The 19,776-nt window shown below is 33.9% G+C and overlaps 1 protein-coding gene across 11 annotated transcripts in view; it reads left to right on the top strand.

The window, feature by feature from the left end:
• The window catches only part of ROBO2 (roundabout guidance receptor 2), a 632,113-nt gene that overhangs the window by 419,986 nt on the left and 192,351 nt on the right, over window positions 1–19,776 (top strand). For all 11 annotated transcript variants that reach the window (XM_074299770.1, XM_074299773.1, XM_074299779.1 and 8 more), the window contains one exon: window positions 9,801–9,925. In XM_074299770.1, the coding sequence (XP_074155871.1) occupies window positions 9,801–9,925 (125 nt within the window). The remainder of the gene's footprint in view (window positions 1–9,800; window positions 9,926–19,776) is intronic.

Consider the following 19,776-nt stretch of genomic DNA (forward strand, 5'->3'; position numbering starts at 1 on the left):
TAATTCTGATTATATTAAGTAAAGTATTTTGTACAAACAAAATCAATATAGAAAAGATTAGAAGGGAAGCAGTAAACTGGGAGAAAATGTACATCCAAAGGTTCTAATAAAGGCTTCATTTCTAAAATATATAGAGAATTGACTCAAATTTATAAGAAGACAAGCCATTCTCTAATTGATAAATGGTCAAAGGATATGAACAGAGAATTTTCAGAGAAGAAATTAAAACCCTATCTAGTCTTATGAAAAAAAATGCTCTATAACACTATTGATCAGAGAAATTCAAGTTAAGACAACTCTGAGGTACCACTATACACCTGTCATATTGGCTAAGACGACAGGAAATGTTAATGTTGAATGTTGGAAGGGATGTGGGAAAACTGGGACACTAATACATTGTTGGTGGAGTTGTGAAGTGACCCAATCATTTGGAGGAGCAATATGAAAGTATCCCCAAAAGGCTATCAAACTGTGCATACCCTTTGATCCAGCAGTATCTCTGTTGGTTCTGAATTCCAAAAAGATCATCAAAAAGAGAAAAGGACCCACAAGTACAAAAATGTTTGTAGCAGCTCTTTTTATAGTGATAAGTAACTAGAAACTGAGTGGATGCCAATCAGTTGGAAAATGACTGAATCACTTGTAGTATTTGATTATTATGGAATATTATTATTGTATAAGAAATGCTCAGTAAGATAATTTGAGAAATGCCTGGAGAAAATTTATATAAACTCATGCTAAGTGAAATGAATAGAACCAAGAGAACATTGTACATGGGAAAAGATTATACATTGATCAATTCTGATGGACATAACTCTTTTCAACAGAGAGATCATTCAGGCCAGTTGCAATGGTCTTGTGATGGAGAGAGCCATCTGCACACAGAGAGAAGACTGTGGGAACTGAGTGTGGATCACAACATAGTATTTTCAATTTCTTGTTGTTTGCTTGCATTTTGTCTTCTGCCTTATTTCCCTCTTTTGATCTGATTTTTCTTGTGCAGCATGAAAATAGTTAAAATATGTATAAAATAATTGCACATGTTTAACACATACTGAATTATTTGCCATCTAAGGTAGCAAGTAGGAGGCAGGAAAGGAGAAAAAATTGAAATGCAAGGTTTAGCAAGAGTGAATGTTGAAAATTGTATATGTTTTAAAAATAACCTTTTTTTTTAAAGTACACTATAAGAGTCCACAGTAATACTACTAGAAATTTCATCATACTGTTTTAAATAAATACTGCTTCTCTTTCTATATTAGTACTGAATTTGAGAATAATTACTGCGTATATTTTTGGATCTGTTCTAGATTTTTGGTGTATTTGGCTCTACACAAACCAATAACTAATTCACTAAAGATTTATATCACAAACCATTATTATTAAATTTGAAACTTTAGTTGCTCCAGAATATATTCAATTTCTGGCTCTAAGAATCTTTGATATTTCTACCAAATTCCATTTTTATAAAAAGCTTAGCTTCAAAAATCTTCTACATCTTATGATTGTATTAATGGGAAAAAAAAACCAAAGAATAACAAATTTGTCATCAATTTTAGAAGACTTAATAAAGTTTTTTGATGCAACTTTTTTTTTTGTTTCTGTCCAGAAAATTTTGATGACTTATCCAAAGTTGCATGGCCAGCAAAGAGGAATTTCATTAAGATTTGAATTCAGGTCCTTCATTCATCAGAACTCAAAATGGCTTTAAATTTGGAGTGGTTGTCTTGGGTGATTGAATTATAACTGTCATTTCTACTTATATTAACATAGCCAAGACACTTAAAATTTCTAAGCTTTAATTTTTCATCAGGACTAATTAAAAATAGGAACCAGCATTTATACAGAGCCAATGTTTATAAAGCACTTAGCTTATTTTACTTCAATTATAACAACCCTGGAAGATGGGTACTATTATTATCCACAATTTACTCATGAGGAAATTGAAGCACAAAGATGATAAATGATTTGTCCAGAGTTTTATAGATATTTAGTATCTGAAGCAGAATTTTGACTTGACTCCAAGTCTAGTTTTCAATTTACTTCACTATTTACATAAAGGAATTGGACGAGTCAATAGTCCCTTCTAGCCCTAAATCTCTGCTTCTCTGAACTCTAAATTCAGTGCCCTTTCCTTTCTTTTCTTTTTCTTTTTTATAATCTTTGTCCCTTCAAAGAAAGGTGTGGCATTCTTTTTACAAAGGAATTGAAACTTTTCATATTCAGATATGAAATCCTATTCTAAAGTGTGCACTTCAATAATCTTTCATTTTATGAATCTTTGTATTAAAGCCTTGCTGTATACCAGCTATACCTCAAGATACTGAAAGAATTGTAGTCATCTTGGAGAATGGGACAGGTGATACAGGAAATAGAAAAACATATGTGTTGATTTTACATAGATAAGTGGAAATATTCCATAAGAGCACACACACACACACACACACACACACAAAACAAACAAACAAACAAACAAAGTGACTTTGATTTCTTTCCTGAACAAAATTCTATAATTTATTATGAAAAGAATGGCTAGGATTACTTAGAAAGGAGAGTAGCATCCTAGATTCATATCTCTCATATAATTCTCTCTACCTATATAGCCACCAAGTTCAGACTTTTCATCACTTCCACTTCAACTATAGCTTACTAATTGGTCTCTCTGACTAAAATGTCTCTTTTCCTTTTTATTATTATTAAAGCTTTTTATTTACAAAGCATATGCATGGATAATTATTCCAAGGTTGACCTTGCATAACCTTTTGTTCCAAATTTTCCCTCCTTCCCCCCACCTCTTCCCCTAGCTGGCAAGTAGTCTAATATGTATTAAATATATTGAAATACATGTTTGATCCAATATATGTATACATACTTATACAGTTATCTTATTGCACAAGAAAAATCAAATCAAGAAGGAAGAAAACAAAAAAACTGAGAAAGAAAACAAAGTACAAGCAAATAACAATAGAGTGATAGAGTGACAATGCTATGTTGTGTTCCACACTCTCTTCCCATGGTTCTCTCTCTGGGTGTAGATGGCTCTCTTCATTACTGTACAAGTGGAATTGGTTTAAATCATCTCAGTGTTGAAAAGAGCCACACCTATAAGTATTGATTGTCTTATAGTCTTGTTGTTGCCATTTATAATGAATCTTCTGGGTCTGTTCATTTAGGATCAGTTCATATAGGTCTCTCTAAGCCTCTGAAATCATCCTGCTGGCTATTTATTACAGAACAATAGTATTCCATAGCATTCGTATACCATAGATTATTCAGCCATTCTCCAATTGATGGGCATCCACTCACTTTCCATTTTCTTGCCACAACAAAGAGGGCTGCCACAAACACTTTTGCACGTGTGGGTCCCTTTCCATCATTTAAGATTTCTTTGGGTATCATCTCAGTAGAAACACAGCTGGAACAAAGGGTATGCACAATTAGATAACTTTTAGAGAATAGTTCCAAATTGCTTTCCAGAATGGTTGCATCTGTTCACAGTTCCACCAGCAATGTATCAGTGTCCCAGTTTTCCCACATCTTCTCCAGTATTCATCATTATCTTTTCCTGTCATCTTAGCCAATTTGATAGTTATGTAGTTGTATCTCAGAGTTATTTTAATTTTCATTTCTCTCTTCAATAGTTATTTGTAGCACCTTTTCATGTGGCTACAAATAGTTTCAATTTCTTCTTTTGAAAATTGTTCATACTCTTTGACCATTTATCATTTGGAGAATAGCTGAAACTATTATAAATTTGAATCAATTCTCTATATATTTTAGAAATGAGGCCTTTATCAGATCCTTTGGATGTAAATATGTGTGGCCAGTTTATTGCTTCCTTTCTAAACTTGTATGTATCAGTTTTGTTCGTAGAAAACTTTTAAACTTAATTTAATCAAAGTTATCCATTTTATGATCAATAATGTTCTCTAGTTCTTCTTTGGTCACAAATTCCTTCCTCCTTCACAAACCTGAGAGGTAAACTATCCTATGTTCTTCTATTTTGTTTATAATATCATTCTTTATATATAGATCATGAATCTATTTCGACGTTATCTTGTTATATGGTGTTAGGTGTAGGTCTATTCCTACTTTCTGCCATACTAGTTTCCAATTTTCACAGAAGTTTTTGTCAAATAGTGAATTTTTATCCCAAAGAATTTGACCTTTGGGTTTGTCAAATAGTAGGTTGTTATAGTCATTGGCTATTTTGTTCTGTGAACCTACCCTATTCCACTGATCAATTTCTCTATATCTTAGCCAGTACCAAATGGTTTTGATGACCACTGCTTTATAATATAGCTTTAGATCTGGTACAGCTAGGCCACCTTCATTTGCTTTTCTCTTCATTTTAATTCCTTTGCAATTCTTGACGTTATGTTCTTCCTGATGAATTTTGTTGTTATTTTTTCGCATTCAGTAAAAATAGTTTCTTGGGAGTTTGATTGGTATAGCACTAAATAAATAGATTAGTTTAGGGAGTATAATTTTTATTATATTCACTCGACTTATCCAAGAGCACTTTCCAATTTTTTTTCCCAATTTTTCCAATTGCTTAGATTTCACTTTATTTGTGTGGAAAGTGTTTTATAGTTTTGCTTATACAGTTCCTGACTTTCCCTTGGCAGATAAATCCCCAAGTTTTATATTATTAACAGTTATTTTAAATGGAATTTCTCTTTGTATCTCTTGCCTTTGGATTTTGTTAGTGATGTATAAGAATGCTTATGATTTATGTGGATTTATTTTGTATCCTGTAACTTTGCTAAAGTTGTATATTATTTCTAATAGCTTTTTAGTTGTTTATCAGTGGTTCTCTAAGTATACCATCATATCATCTGCAAAGAGTGATAATTTGGTTTCCTCATTACCTACTTTAATTCTTTAATCCCTTTTTCTTCTATTATTGCCTAGACTAGCATTTCTAATACAATATTGAAAAGCAATGGTGATACTGAGCAAACTTATTTCACCCCTGATCTTATGGGAAATGATTATAGTTTATCCCCATAACATATGATGCTTGCTAATGGATTTAAATTGTTGCTACTGACTATTTTAAGGAAAAGTCCATTTATCCTCTACTCTCTAGTGTTTTTTAATAGGAATAGGTCTTGGATTTTTTATCAAATGCCCTTTTTGCATCTACTGAGATAATCATATGGTTTTTGTTCATTTGGTTATTGATATAGACACTTATGCTAATAGTTTTCCTAATTTTGAACCAACTCTGCATTCCTGGTATAAATCCCACTTGATCATGGTGCATTATCCTGGGAATGATTATCTGTAATCTCTCTGCTAATATTTTATTTAGGATTTTTGTATCAATATTCATCAGAGAGATTGGAGTATAATTTTTCTACTCTGTCTTCGTCCTACATGATTTAGATATCAATACCATGTCTGTGTCATAAAAGGAATTTGGTAGAAGTCCTTCATTTCCTATTGTTTCAAGTAGTTTATATAGTATTGGAATTACTTATTTTTTAAATATTTGGTAGAATTTCCATGTAAATCAGTCTGGTCTTGGGGATTTTTTTTTCCTTAGGAAGTTAATTAATAGCTTGTTATATTTCTTTTTTAAAAATGGGACTAAGTAATTTATTTCCTCTTCTGTTAATCTGGGCAATCTATATTTTTGTTGGTATTTCTCCATTTCACTTAGGTTGTCAAATTTATTGGCATAAAGTTGGGCAAAGTAACTCTTAATTCCTCTTCATTTGTAAATAGTTCTCCCTTTTCATTTTTGAAATTAACAATTTGATCTTTAATTTTTTAAAATCAATTGAACTAAAGGCTTATCAATTTTGTTGTTTTTTTCATAAAATAAACTATTAGTTTTATTTGTTAATTCAATATTTTTTAGTTTCAATTTTTTAATCTTTCCTTTTATATTTAGAATTTCAAGTTTGGTATTTGACTGGGGATTGTTCTTTTTCTAGCTTTTTTAGTTGCAAGTCCAATTTATTGATCTTCTCTTAATTTTATGCAAGTAAGCATCTATAGATATAAAATTTCCCCTTATTACCACTTTGGCCGCATCCCAAAAATTTTGGTATATTGTCTATTATTATCATTTTCTTGGATGGAATTATTAATTGTGTCTATGATTCCTAAAGAATGACATCATTTTGTTTCCAATTAGTTTTGGTCTATATTTTCCCTGGCCCTTTATTGAATGTAATTTTATTGCATCATAATCTGAAAAAAATGCACTACTATTTCTATATTTTTGCATTTGATTTTGAGGTTCTTATGTCCTACTATATGGTCAATTTTTGTATAGGTTCCATGAACTGCTGAGAAGAAAGTGCACCCCTTTCTGTCTCCATTCAATTTTCTATAAAGATCTATCATATCTAGTTTATTTAGTATTCATCAGGGTGGCCAACCCTGCCTTTTTTTTTTTTTTTTTTTTTACTTCACCTGAAACATAGTTGAAGAACTATTTTACTCCAGCCTTTTATCTTTATTCTGTATGTATCAATCTGCTTTAAATGTTTTTCTTGTAAACAACATATCAACATATTTTAGGATTCTGGCTTTTACTCCAATCTGCTATCTGCTTCTGCTTTATGGGAGAGTTCACCTCATTCACATTTATGGTTAAAACTACTAATTCTGTATATTCTTTCATGTTATTTACTCCAAATTATACTTTTCTATTTCCTTTTCCTCTTTCCTTCTTCCTTAGTATTTTAGTTATGAGTACCACTTGCTTCAAGCAGTACTTCCCATTTAGAATCCCTCTCCTTTTCTTATCCTTTCCCCCACTATTTCTGTTTTCCCTTCTATTTAGCCTACCCCTTCCTCCCCCCCCCCCTTTTCCTCCCACTTTTCTATAAGATGAGAGATGTTTCTCGATGAAACCAACTATATCAATTTCTTTGGGCCAAATCTGATGAGAGTAAGATTCACACACTATTCATCACCCTCTCTTCTTTCCCTCAATTATAATATGTTTTCTTTTCCTCTTTCTGAGATAAAATTTATCTCATTTTATCTCCAATTTCCCCATTTTTTTCGTTTGCAATCTCCTTTTTATGTCTAGTTTTTATATTATAACAGTAAAATTAGATTATACATGTATTCTCAATGTCTTTATGTGTGTGTGTGTGTGTATATATATATATATATATATATATATATATATATATATAAAACAGAAATACAGTTCTCAAGAGGTTTTTTTTTCCTTTTTTACCTTTTTATACTTTTCTTGAGTTCTATATTTGAAGGTCAAATTTTTTGTTTAGCTCTGGTCTTTTCAACAAAAATAAATATAATTCACCAGTGTCATTGAATGTCCATCTTCTTCTCTGAAAGAAAATGCTCAGTTTTTCAGGGTAAGTTATTCTTGGCTGCATTCCAAGTTCCTTCTCATTTCAGGATATTAGATTCCAGGCCCTTCAATTCTTTAAAGTGGAAGCTGCTAGGTCCTAAGTATTCTTCATTTTGTACTTATTTTCAACAGTATTTGAATTGTTTCTTTCTGACTGCTTATAATATTTTTAGTTTAGTCTGATAGCTCCTCAAACTTAGTAAGATATTCCTTGGGGTTTTAATTTTGGGGTCTCTCAATAGGCATTTGGTGAATTTTTTCAATTGTCCTTTTACCTTCTGATTCTATGATATCCAGGCAGTTCTCTTTGATGATCTCCTGAAAGATAGTGTCCAGGTTCTTTTTTATTCATGTTTTTCAGGGAGCCCAATAATCCTTAGATTTTCTCTCCTACATCTATTTTCCAGATTGGTTGTTTTCCCAATTAGGTATTTTACAATTTTTTCAATTCTTTTTCTTTTCCTTTTTTTTTTTTTTTTTTGCTTTGCTTGACTGATTCTTGATGTCTCATTGAGTCATTCATTTCCATTTGTTCAGTTCTGAATTTTAACGAATTATTTATTTATTTATATATTTATTTATTTTTTACTTCTTTTTGGATTTGTCCAATTGCAATTTTTAATGTTTTGTTCTATGAAATCTTTTCCCACTTCACCGTTTTTCTGGGAGTTTCTTTTTCCATTTGATCAAATCTATCTTTTAATGAGTTATATGCCTTTTCTAAAGACTCTATTTTTCATTTCCTTTTCCCATTTTTCTTCTAGCTCTCTTTTTAGATCATTTAATTTTTTTTCTAGGAGAGCCTTGTGTGATGGGAACTAGATTATATAACCTTTGGGGGCTTCATCTGGAGGCAATCTAAAGTCTCCTCAGGGTTTGAAATCTGTCCTTTTTGTCATAAAATCTTAGCTATAAAATTTGTCTATCATCATAGTGCTCTTTATTTTTTTCCTCATTTAAAAAAAAAAAATGTTAAGGTCTGCCTTTAGGGTAGAAGAGCTTTTCCAAGTCATTGCTACTGAGTGGGTCACTGCTGATTCACTCCGAGTGCTGGATGGGCATGGCCAGGTCCAGTGAAATTTTAGCTTTTTAGGGTTCACTATTGATCTTTTGTGTTTGTGTTGGATGTTTTGTAACTTTTTTGCTGATCTACTGGCTTGCAGCCAGGGCAAAATGGCCAACACTGCTGTAGATTCTCTGCCACATGGAGTCTGTACCACCCCACTGCCCCAGAAGTCTGCATTGTCTGTGCTGGCCTTTGTACTCAGCTTCTTGTGCTTTGCTACCTCCTTCCCATTTCCAATTGAAACAGACCTTTTCTGGTCTGTTTTCTCCCTCTAGATTCTCCACCATACAGAGTCCACACCACCCACAAAAACTGCACTGCCCTGCACTCTGTGCTGGCATTTATTCTCAGCTGCTTGAGCTGGCTATCTCCCTCCCATTTCCAATTGAATCAGACCTTTTCTGGTGATCTTCCAAATTATCTTCTGCTAGCAATTTGTTGCACTTGTGGATTCTACTGGTTCAGAGCTAATTCAGAAGCTGGATTTCTTAATTAGTATGAGAATTGTAGAGAAGGTCAGAAAGAAACGTGTGTCATCTCTATCATCTTGGCTCTGTCCTTGTAAGTCTGAAATATCTATTTTCTATAAACATTTGTCCATATAGTCACCAAAGTGATTTTTTTCCTAAAGTACAGATCTCTGACTGAGCACAACAAATCTCTGTTCCAACCATATTCTATAAACCATTCCCCTATTGATTTTGATTTTACAATCAAATCATATTTGATTTTTAACTTTTCCTTTTAAGTTTCTGGGTTTTTTATATTGTACATATTTATTAGTTCACTCATATGACTTAAATTATTATTTTGAGGATAGTTTCTGACACTGATATCGATGTGTAACCAATCAAGTTTGGGGATCATTGTCCTAAATTGTCCACAGAATCTCAGAATTTGTCCAAGTCAGTGATTTTTGCCCTTTGCTAAATTCATTTTGGGTTCTAGTACTAACTTCAAAGAACTCTCTAGAAAAGACCCTCCATATATTGTAGGTAAGCCTGGCCAATTATTAAAAAAAAATCCTAAAAATGAATTTTTGTTGTAATGTTTGTCTACAAAAAATACCTATGGGCCTTAGAAATCCATTATGCAAAGGTTTTAAAATGTAAGTGGCAACAATTAATGCAAGATGCATTTGGATACATTTAACAAAATATGATTTAATTTTTATGTTTTGGTAAAGGCATAATAATTTTTTTAACTTTTTTTGGATTCATTTAACAAAATATGATTTAATTTTTTATGTTTTGGTAAAGGCATAAGAATTTTTTTTTTTAACTCCAGCATCTTGGCACCAAAAGCAGTATTAATTACTAAAATTTCTTTTTGAAATAATTTCTGTCTTCTGTTTCATAGTTATGTAATTTTTCTCCTCTTATATTATAGCTCCTCCACAGTTTGTGGTTAGGCCAAGAGATCAGATTGTCGCTCAAGGACAAACAGTTACATTTCCCTGTGAAACTAAAGGAAACCCTCAGCCAGCTGTTTTTTGGCAGAAAGAAGGCAGCCAGGTGAGTATAAGGCTTCAATGATTCTTTGAAATCTCTGGTCTTTAACCTCTTGTTCTCTAAAAATTAATTTGATTCTTCCTGATTTTGTTTTGTGTTTTTTTTTTCATTGTGAATTCATTGCATATTTAAAATATGATAGGAGAAAATTAACATAAATAGAATGGTGTTCTGACATAACAATGTTCATTCCACAAATATTATTGAGCACAATATGAGCATTTTGTTATGTTAAATTTTTGAATTATATGCAGCTAATTTTGATTACACATGTGTATTAATTTTTAAAAGCTGAGGTTATTCCAAATAAAACAAAACCAAACTAAGTCATAGAAAGTTAACTATTGGGACTTCCGGCCAAGATGGCAGCGTGGAGGCAGACAGCTGCTTGAGCTCCTCGTTTTCTCTCAGAACTTACTTCATGACAAGCCTCTGACTTAATGCTTGACCCAGAAAGAAATCCACAAAATATCACCAAGAGAAGAAAAGTCGCCAGAAAAGGTCTGTGTTTGCTCGGGGGAGGGTCAATCAGACTGGGCGCAGACTGAGGGCAGGTAGCCAGAGCAAGACAGGCAGCTCACACAGCTCAGACCTGAGGGGGAGGGGTACGATCTCTGCCGTTTCTGTGAAAGGGCTTTTGCCCCAGTGTGGATGCTCCGTCTTGGCAGCAATCCAGGAGCAGGGAGAGGGTGTAAACACCGGAGGTGAAGATTAAAACCACAGAAAGCCAGCGTCTCTCAGAGCCCGGCCACCCCCAACCCCCACCTGGACTGACTCAGTGGGTTCTTGGAGCCTCAGAGCGCAGACTCAGTACAGTCATTGCTGTTCTGTTAGTGGCTCTCTGCTGCCCTACCCCCAGTCTGTAGAGGAAGCCCATTAATACCATCCAGTCCCATCCCCCGCAAAACAGACCAATTGTTTCTCTTGTCAGTTTGTTTTCTTTGATTCCTACTCTGACAAAATGAACAAAAAATTCAAAAGGGCTCTAACCATTGACAGCTTTTGTGTGGAGAGGGAGCAGACTTCAAATGCTGAGGAGACTAGGAACAGACTGTCCCCAGATGTATCCCCTGGGAGGGATATAAGCTGCTCCTCAATACAAAAGAACCTCATAGAGGAAATCAAAAAGGCTCTAACAAGAGAGCTGGAAGAGAAATGGGAAAAGGAAAGGGAAGCTTGGCAAGAGAGCCTGGAGAAGTCATCCCCTGCATTCAAAGACAGAGTGGATAAAGAAATCAAATCATTGAGAAACAAGATTAGTGAGCTGGAAAAGGTAAACAACTCCAAGGAAAACAGGATTAGTGAGCTGGAAAAGGTAAACAACTCCAAGGAGAACAGGATTAGTGAGCTGGAAAAAGAAATCAGCTCTCTAAAAAATAAAATGGATAAAATGGAAAAAAATTCCATAGAAGATAAAAACTCAATTGGACAATTACAAAGAGATATAAAAAAAGTGAGTGAAGAAAATACATCATTGAAAATTAGACTGGAACAAGTAGAAATGAATGACTCAAGGAGAAACCAAGAGGTAGTCAAGCAAAACCAGAGAAATGAAACAATTGAAAAGAATGTCAAGTGCCTTACCAGAAAGACAACAGACCTGGAAAACAGATCCAGGAGAAACAATTTGAGAATAATCGGACTCCCTGAAAAATGGGAGGAAACAAAGATCTTGGACACCATTTTCGAGGAAATTATCAAAGAGAACTGCCCAGACATTCTGGAAACAAAGGGTAAAATAGACATTGAAAAAATTCATCGATCACCTACTGAAAGGGACCCTAAAATCAAAACGCCAAGAAATATAGTGGCCAAGTTCAAGAACCATCAGACAATGGAAAAGATATTGGAAGCTGCTAGAAAAAACCAATTCAGATATGGAGGATCCACAATAAGGATAACCCAGGATCTAGCAGCGTCCACATTGAAAGAACGCAGGGCATGGAACATGATATTCCGAAAGGCTAAGGAACTTGGTATGCAGCCAAGAATAACTTACCCAGCAAGAATGAGCATCGTTTTCCAGGGAAGAAGATGGACATTTAATGAAATAAATGAATTCCATCTATTTTTGATGAAAAAACCAGACCTACATAAAAGGTTTGATCTTCAAATACAGAACTCAAGAGATTTCTAAAAAGGTAAAAAGAAATCTTGAGAACTATACTTCTGTCAAAAAAATATGTAAAGAACATATGTACAATTTGTCTTAGAAACTAGAGGTTGAAAGGAGATTATAACATAAAAAAGTGTAAAGTGGTGGTACTACATCTCATGAAGAGGCAAAGGTAACCTATTATATCTGAGAGAAAGAAAAGGGGGAGATGAACATAGCGTGTATCAATAGACATATTCGATTTATGGTGAAACTTCTTCCACTTCATTGAAGAGTGAAAGGGAAGGAGTAAGCTAAGGGGAAGGGAATACAGAAATTTCGAGGAAAAGGAGTAAAATAAGGGGAGAATCTTTAAGGTGGGAGAGGGATCCTAAAAAGGGAGGGCTGTGAAAAGCAAGTGGTGTTTACCAGTTTAATACTGGGTAGGAGGGTAAAAGGGAAGGAAAAGGGAAAAGCATAAGCAGGGGTTAATAGGATGGCAAGCAATATAGAATTAGTCCTTCTAACCATAAATGTGAATGGGGCAAACTGCCTCATAAAGAGGAAGCAGTTAGCAGACTGGATTAAAAGTCAGAATCCTACTATATGTTGTTTACAGGAAACACACCTGAAACAGGATGAGACATTCAAACTAAAAGTAAAAGGGTAGAGCAGAATCTATTATGCTTCAGGCAAAACCAAAAAAGCAGGAGTAGCCATCCTCATCTCAGATCAAGCAAAAACAAAAATTGATCTAATTAAAAGAGATAAGGAAGGGCATTATATCCTGCTAAAGGGCAGCATCAATAATTAAGCAGTATCAATATTAAACATATATGCACCAAGTGGTGCAGCATCTAAATTCTTAAAAGAGAAATTAAGAGAGCTGCAAGAGGAAATAGATAGCAAAACTATAATAGCGGGAGATCTCAACCTTGCACTCTCAGAATTAGATAAATCAAACCACAAAATAAATAAGAAAGAAGTCAAAGAGGTAAATAGAATACTAGAAAAGTTTGATATGATAGATCTTTGGTGAAAGCTAAATGGAGGCAGAAAGGAATATACTTTCTTCTCAGCAGTTCATGGAACCTATACAAAAATTGATCATATACTAGGGCATAAAAACCTCAAAATCAAATGCAGTAAGGCAGAAGTAGTAAATGCATCCTTTTCAGACCATAATGCAATCAAAATAACATTTAATAAAAAGCCAGGGGAAAATAGACCAAAAAATAATTGGAAACTAAATAATCTTATACTAAAGAATGATTGGGTAAAACAGCAAATCATAGACATAATTAATAACTTCACCCAAAAAAATGACAATAATGAGACATCATGCCAAAATGTGTGGGATACAGCCAAAGCAGTAATAAGGGGAAGTTTTATATCTCTACAGGCCTACTTGCATAAAATAGAGAAAGAGAGGGCCAAAGAATTGGGCTTACAACTCAAATTGCTAGAAAAGGAACAAATTAAAACCCCCCAGACAAACACAAAACTTGAAATTCAAAAAATAAAAGGTAAGATTAATAAAATTGAAAGTAAAAAAACTATTGAATTAATTAATAAAACTAAGAGTTGGTTTTATGAAAAAACCAACAAAATAAACAAACCCTTAGTAAACCTGATTTTAAAAAAAGGAAAGAGAAAAAGCAAATTGATAGTCTTGAAAATGAAAAGGGTGAAGTCACCACTAATGAAGAGGAAATTAGAACAATAGTTAGGAGCTACTTTGCTCAACTTTATGCCGATAAATTCGATAACTTAAATGAAATGAAAGAATACCTTCAAAAATATAGCTTGCCCAGATTAACAGAGGAAGAAGTAAGTAGTCTAAATAGTCCCATCTCAGAAAAAGAAATAGACCAAGCTATTAACCAACTTCCTAAGAAAAAGTCCCCAGGACCAGATGGATATCCATGTGAATTCTACCAAACATTTAAAGAACAACTAACTCCAATGCTATGTAAACTATTTGAAAAAATAGGGATTGAAGGAGTCCTACCAAATTCCTTCTATGACACAGACATGGTACTGATACCTAAACCAGGTAGATCGAAAACTGAGAAAGAAAACTATAGACCAATTTCCTTAATGAATATTGATGCTAAAATCTTAAATAAGATATTAGCAAATAGACTTCAGAAAATCATCCCCAGGATAATACACTACGACCAAGTGGGATTTATACCAGGAATGCAGGGCTGGTTTAATATTAGGAAAACTATTAGTATAATTGACTGTATCTATAACCAAATTAACAAAAACCATATGATCATCTCAATAGATGCAGAAAAAGCATTTGATAAAATCCAACATCCATTCCTACTAAAAACGCTTGAGAGTATAGGAATAAATGGACTATTCCTTAAAATAATAAGGAGCATATATTTAAAACCTTCAGTAAACATCATATGTAATGGTGATAAACTAGAACCTTTCCCTGTAAGATCAGGAGTGAAACAAGGTTGCCCACTATCACCATTACTATTCAATATAGTACTAGAAACTCTAGCCTCGGCAATAAGAGCCGAGAAAGAGATTCAAGGAATTAGAGTAGGAAATGAAGAAATCAAATTATCACTTTTCGCAGATGACATGATTGTATACTTAGAGAACCCCAAAGACTCTGCTAAAAAGCTATTAGAAATAATTCAGAATTTTAGCAAAGTCGCAGGATACAAAATAAATCCACATAAATCCTCAGGATTTTTATACATTACCAACACAATCCAACAGCAAGAGATACAAAGAGAAATTCCATTCAAAATAACAGTCGATAGTATAAAATATTTGGGAATATATCTACCAAAGGAGAGTCAGGAATTATATGAGCAAAATTACAAAACACTTGCCACAAAAATAAAGTCAGATTTAAAATATTGGAAAGACATTCAGTGTTCTTGGATAGGCCGACGGATATAATAAAGATGACAATACTCCCCAAACTAATCTATTTATTTAGTGCTATACCAATCAGACTCCCAAGAAACTATTTTAGTGACCTAGAAAAAATAACAACAAAATTCATATGGAAGAATAAAAGGTCGAGAATTGCAAGGGAACTAATGAAAAAAAAGTCAGAGGAAGGTGGTCTAAGTGTACCTGATTTAAAGCTATATTATAAAGCAACAGTCACCAAAACCATTTGGTATTGGCTAAGGAATAGACTAGTTGATCAGTGGCATAGGTTAGGTTCACAGGGCAAGATAGTGAATAAAAATAGCAATCTAATCTTTGACAAACCCAAAGATCCCAAATTTTGGAATAAGAATTCATTATTTGACAAAAACTGCTGGGAAAACTGGAAATTAGTATGGCAGAAACTAGGCATGGACCCACATTTAACACCACATACTAAGATTAGATCAAAATGGGTCCAAGATTTAGGCATAAAGAACGAAATCATAAATAAATTGGAGGAACATGGGATGGTTTACCTCTCAGACTTGTGGAGGAGGAAGGAGTTTGTGTCCAAGGGAGAACTAGAGACCATTATTGATCACAAAATAGAACATTTTGATTACACCAAATTAAAAAGTTTCTGCGCAAACAAAACTAATGCAAACAAGATTAGAAGGGAAGTAACAAATTGGGGAAAAAAATTTTACAGTTAAAGGTTCTGATAAAGGCCTCATCTCCAAAATATACAGAGAATTGACTTTAATTTATAAGAAATCAAGCCATTCTCCAATTGATAAATGGTCAAAGGATATGAACAGACAATTTTCAGATGATGAAATTAAAACTATTTCCGCTCATATGAAAGAGTGTTCCAAATCACTATTGATCAGAGAAATGCAAATTAAGACAACTCTGAGGTATCATTACACACATGTCTGATTGGCTAAGATGACAGGAACAAATAACGATGAATGTTGGAGGGGCTGTGGGAAAACTGGGACACTGATGCATTGTTGGTAGAGTTGTGAAAGAATCCAACCATTCTGGAGAGCAATCTGGAATTATGCCCAAAAAGTTATCAAAATGTGCATACCCTTTGACCCAACAGTGCTACTACTGGGCTTATACCCCAAGGAACTACTAAAGAAGGGAAAGGGACCTGTATGTGCCAAAATGTTTGTGGCAGCCCTTTTCATAGTAGCTAGAAGCTGGAAGATGAATGGATGTCCATCAATTGGAGAATGGTTGGGTAAACTATGGTATATGAATGTTATGGAATATTATTGTTCTATAAGAAATGACCAACAGGAGAAATACAGAGAGGCTTGGAGAGACTTATATCAACTGATGCTGAGTGAAACGAGCAGAACTAGAACATTATACACTTCAACGATGATACTGTATGAGGATGTATGCTGATGGAAGTGGATTTCTTCAACATAGAGAAGAGCTAATCCAATTCCAATTGATTAATGATGGACAGAACCAACTACATCCAGAAAAGAAACACTGGGAAATGAGTGTAAACTGTTATTTTTACCTTCTGAATCCAATTCTTCGTGTGCAACAAAAAATTCGGTTCTACACACATATATTGTATCTAGAATATACTGTAATATATTTAATATATATAAGACTGCTTGCCATCTGGGGGAGGGGGTTGGGGGAGGAAGGGAAAAAATCTGAATAGAAGTAAGTGCAAGGGATAATGTTGTAAAAATTACCCATGCATATGTACTGTCCAAAAAATGTTATAAATATAAAATAAAATAAAAATTAAAAAAAAAACTTAACTATTCATTCAAAGCAAACAACTCATCATTTCTGCATAAGTTTTTTTTGTGTGTTTTTAGATATGTATGAGACCATTTTATCAGAGTAAAAAAAGGGGAAAAAAAGCTTGAGATCTTATTTATACCTTGATAAAATTTATCATCATTCTTTATTGATTTTAGTTTAAGGGAAAATTAATTTTTATACCTCTACTTTTTCTATTAATACAGTGAGTACTAATAATAGCTCCCAAATTCCTTTTTTGGTGTTACTGGCTATTTCCTTAGTTATTGTACCCAGATTTGAATCCTAGAAAGCTTATTGCCCCAGAGTTTTAGACATCATCCTCTTCGACAGCCTCTAATAAAAATTTCGTGGTTAATTTGAGATATCATGATTTCACTTCTTTAAACTTTGGGCTGAACATTGAATTCCACAGGGGTTTCTCATGGATCCTCAGGCGGTTTCACAATTCTAGAGTTAAATGAAGGAAGATATTTTTCAATTCCGCAAATCCAAATTAGAGAAATTTAGAATTTTATTCTTCCTTTTCTCCTCTCCTCTACCAAGGATCTTCTAAGTACCAATAAATACTCTAGGAGTAATAATATTGGACATCTTGAAGCATGTCATGACACAGAGTTTGAGGTATTGCTTAAGAAAAAAATCTCTCCTAAAAGGGCTGTTAAATTGAAAAATAACCTGAGTGATTCTTCCTACAGTAATTCACCTACCAATATAATTGCCTCTCCTGTCTTTGATCAAAACTTATTTTCACCTAGATGCTTTTCATCCTTGGATTCATGGAAAAATCCTGATATTATTACCCTTATACAATTATTTTTTTATGTTTCTATTTTCCCCCCTCTTCATTTCTCTATTTAAATCATTGTCTTGACTGTAGTCAAATTCCATACCAAACAAGGGCTAGGAATAAAAATGGGAAAATGTCCATTAAACTACTGGTGAGTTATTTTCACATGTGTATGTCTTTTCCTAGATATAGATCATTCAATGCTTTACTTTTTTTACTTTACTTTTCTTTGTAACTAGAAGGTGCCTAAGCTTTGTTTACTTTGCAATGCCCATGACATACTGGTTTAGTAATTGTTTTAGTTATTTATATCAAGTCAATCTCATCATTGGACAAAAGTTTGCAATTTAAGAAAAATTTAGCCTGTATATTTGTCTATGATTTGCCCATTAGGCATTAAGAAGGTATTTAACCATTTGATTTCAACTAAGTTGAACTTTTAACTTCATTTGAGTTCTTTTCCTGTTCTTTTCTTCACCACATACATATATATGTTCACTCATGTATACCTCACTCACAAGAAAGAAGGATTTGGTAAAATTTAATAATATTGAGTGTAATGAGGAAATCCTGAAAAATTTCCCACACATAATTTAGTTCAGATAGTGCATAAAATGGAGACAATGCTCCAAAACTTGAGCCTCAGCAGACAGGCCTAAGTTTCATATTCCTCTAAATCATGTGATCTAGGAAATTAAGTGGTACCCCCTTCCTCTCCTCTCTTGTTTCACTAGAATCTCAATACTAGAACTCCCCTATGAGGTAAATATGTGATTTTTGTGTTAGGATTGGATAAGAGATATTTCTTTGTTCATGGCAAGAATGTGAGAGAATGTGAGGCCACCTGCTCTGACCAATCAGAGTGCAGGTCCAGCCCCTGGGGTGGTTCTTAGATTTGTTTATGTTAAAGTATATAACCTTCTGCTTGCCTTCTGTACTCTACCTCTTGTAACTGCCAGTCTGTCCCCATTATGGGAGATGCCCAATTCTCATGAGACTTGATAAAATAAACACTTCTGTTTTCTACATTTGAGAAACCTCTACCTTTAATTGAATTGGTGGTCTTCTGACCCACACTGTGTTGGGTGCTTGTCCAGGATTGCTCTTTGATTGAGAGGAATCTCCTGTGGAGAACAGAGTCCAGCACTCACCCAGATTATACTGGGGGACTTTAGGAATTCCATTCCAGGAATTCAGAAATTCTATTTTACTGAAGGAAAAATCCTGAAGAACAAGTTATATGTATAAAATCTAGAGGTAAGCTACTGGAAATCTATGTTTTTGTTGTTCTTTTTGTTGTTGTTGAGTCTAGGGGTTTAGACTCAGTAAGTGCAATAGTGGCTCCCAACTAAATTAAGGCAGAACCCCAATGCAAGGACACTAATGGGAATGCTTCACAGGTAACTTGAAGGGAGTGAGTGACTCTCCCTATTTGAATAAGTTCTTCTGAACTTGGAAGATAAGGTGATAGTCCTCATCAATTATGGGGAAAGAGCAGAATAAACTAGCATAAATGTGAGGTACCTCAGATAGTCCATTAGGCAGTAGATTGCAAAATTGTAATGAGCTGCCAGAAGATAGGAAAAGAATGATTAAATATTGTTGCTTTGTTTGGGGTGGAATGGGTATCAGAGGTGGCAAAGGGGGAGTAAGGTTTATGAACACTCCCCTGAGTGCCATAGAAGTCAAAAATTTTAAAAAGGAAATGAAAACCCTAATGGAGGATCCCAGTAGTCTCTTAAAGCATGTGGCTCTTACAGCTATACTTGGCATGAGGTAGTTTCTATCCTAAATGGATTATTCTCTCTTGAAGAAAGAAAAGTGGTTAGGAGAACCACAATGATGGAGTAAGTACACAGACATCTGCCTGTGGCTGGTCTGGTCCTGGCAGATGATATATTCAAACTTTGACCCTAGATGGAACCATAACAATGAGGTCCAGAGATTACACATGCAGTACCTGAGAGAATTAAACATTACTGGAATTAAGCCCCAGAATATTAAAAAGGCTGTTGAAGTTATCAAGAAAAAGGAATAGTCACCAACTGAGTTTCTAAATAGTCTAAAAGAGAATGTTAATAAATGCTCAGGATTAGATATGTTACCCAGGCATTGAGTCCATGTTGAAAGTAAACTTTGTAACTAATGCCTCACCAGATATTAGCAAAAAAAAAAGATTCAGAAGATTGACAGATGAAAGAATAGTTTTAGAAAACTTATTTGAAGAAGCCACCAAAGTATATGTGAGGAGAGATAATGAAA

Source organism: Sminthopsis crassicaudata, chromosome 3 (genome assembly GCF_048593235.1).
Source record: "Sminthopsis crassicaudata isolate SCR6 chromosome 3, ASM4859323v1, whole genome shotgun sequence".
Classification (NCBI taxonomy): domain Eukaryota; kingdom Metazoa; phylum Chordata; class Mammalia; order Dasyuromorphia; family Dasyuridae; genus Sminthopsis; species Sminthopsis crassicaudata.